At 65.1% G+C, this 1,105-nt stretch overlaps 1 protein-coding gene across 1 annotated transcript in view; it reads left to right on the forward strand.

Annotated features, from left to right (window-relative positions):
• Positions 1-116: 116 nt before the first annotated feature.
• ADRA1D (adrenoceptor alpha 1D) overlaps positions 117-1,105 on the forward strand; it is a 69,408-nt gene continuing 68,419 nt past the window's right edge. Inside the window, exon 1 of the mRNA XM_025216038.1 lies at positions 117-1,077. Within this exon, the coding sequence (XP_025071823.1) occupies positions 117-1,077 (961 nt within the window). The remainder of the gene's footprint in view (positions 1,078-1,105) is intronic.

The raw sequence follows: 1,105 nt of genomic DNA on the forward strand, positions 1-1,105 counted from the left end.
GGGGGGCGGGGGAGCCGGGCGGGGCCCCCCATGCGGGGGGTGGGGGGCTGCAGGCAGCGGGCAGCCGGGGGGAGGATGCCGGGCACTGCCCTCCATGGAGTCCGGTGCCGGCCACGATGACTTTCCCCGCCCCGCTTAATGCCAGCGCGCCCGAGGGCAACCAGACGGCACCCAGCCCGGGCAACCGCAGCTGGGCGCCGGGGGACGAGGGTGCCGCGGATGGCAATGGCACGTCGCTGAGCCCGGGGCTGGACCTGCCGGCGGTGGGGCTGGGGGTCTTCCTGGCGCTCTTCATCCTCTCGGCCATCGTGGGCAACATCCTGGTCATCCTGTCGGTGGCTTGCAACCGGCACCTGCAGACGGTGACCAACTATTTCATAGTCAACTTGGCCATCGCCGACCTGCTGCTCAGCACCACAGTGTTGCCCTTCTCGGCCACCCTGGAGGTGCTGGGCTTCTGGGTCTTTGGTCGCATCTTCTGCAACATCTGGGCAGCGGTGGACGTGCTGTGCTGCTCGGCCTCCATCATGAGCCTCTGCATCATCTCGGTGGACCGCTATATCGGCGTCAAGTACTCACTCAAGTACCCGGCCATCATGACCGAGAGGAAAGCGGTGGTCATCCTGGTGGTGGTGTGGCTCTCCTCCATGGTCATCTCCATCGGGCCGCTGCTGGGCTGGAAGGAGCCCCCACCGCCCGACGAGAGCATCTGTAGCATCACAGAGGAGCCGGGGTATGCCCTCTTCTCCTCCCTCTTCTCCTTCTACCTGCCCCTGGCCGTCATCCTGGTGATGTACTTCAGGATCTATGTGGTGGCCCGGCGGACCACCAAGAGCCTGGAGGCGGGGGTCAAGAAGGAGCGGAGCAAGTCCATGGAGGTGGTGCTGAGGATCCATTGCCGGAGCGTGCTGGAGGATTCCCTCTCCAGCGCCAGGAACAAGGGGCACAACCTCAGGAGCTCGCTCTCGGTGCGTCTGCTCAAGTTCTCCCGCGAGAAGAAGGCGGCCAAGACCCTGGCTATTGTGGTGGGAGTTTTCATCCTCTGCTGGTTCCCTTTCTTTTTCGTCCTGCCCTTCGGTAAGTGAATCCCCCCCCCCCCCCCCAC

The sequence above is a fragment of the Alligator sinensis genome, unplaced genomic scaffold (assembly GCF_000455745.1).
Source record: "Alligator sinensis unplaced genomic scaffold, ASM45574v1 scaffold23_2, whole genome shotgun sequence".
In the NCBI taxonomy this organism is placed as follows: Eukaryota; Metazoa; Chordata; order Crocodylia; family Alligatoridae; genus Alligator; species Alligator sinensis.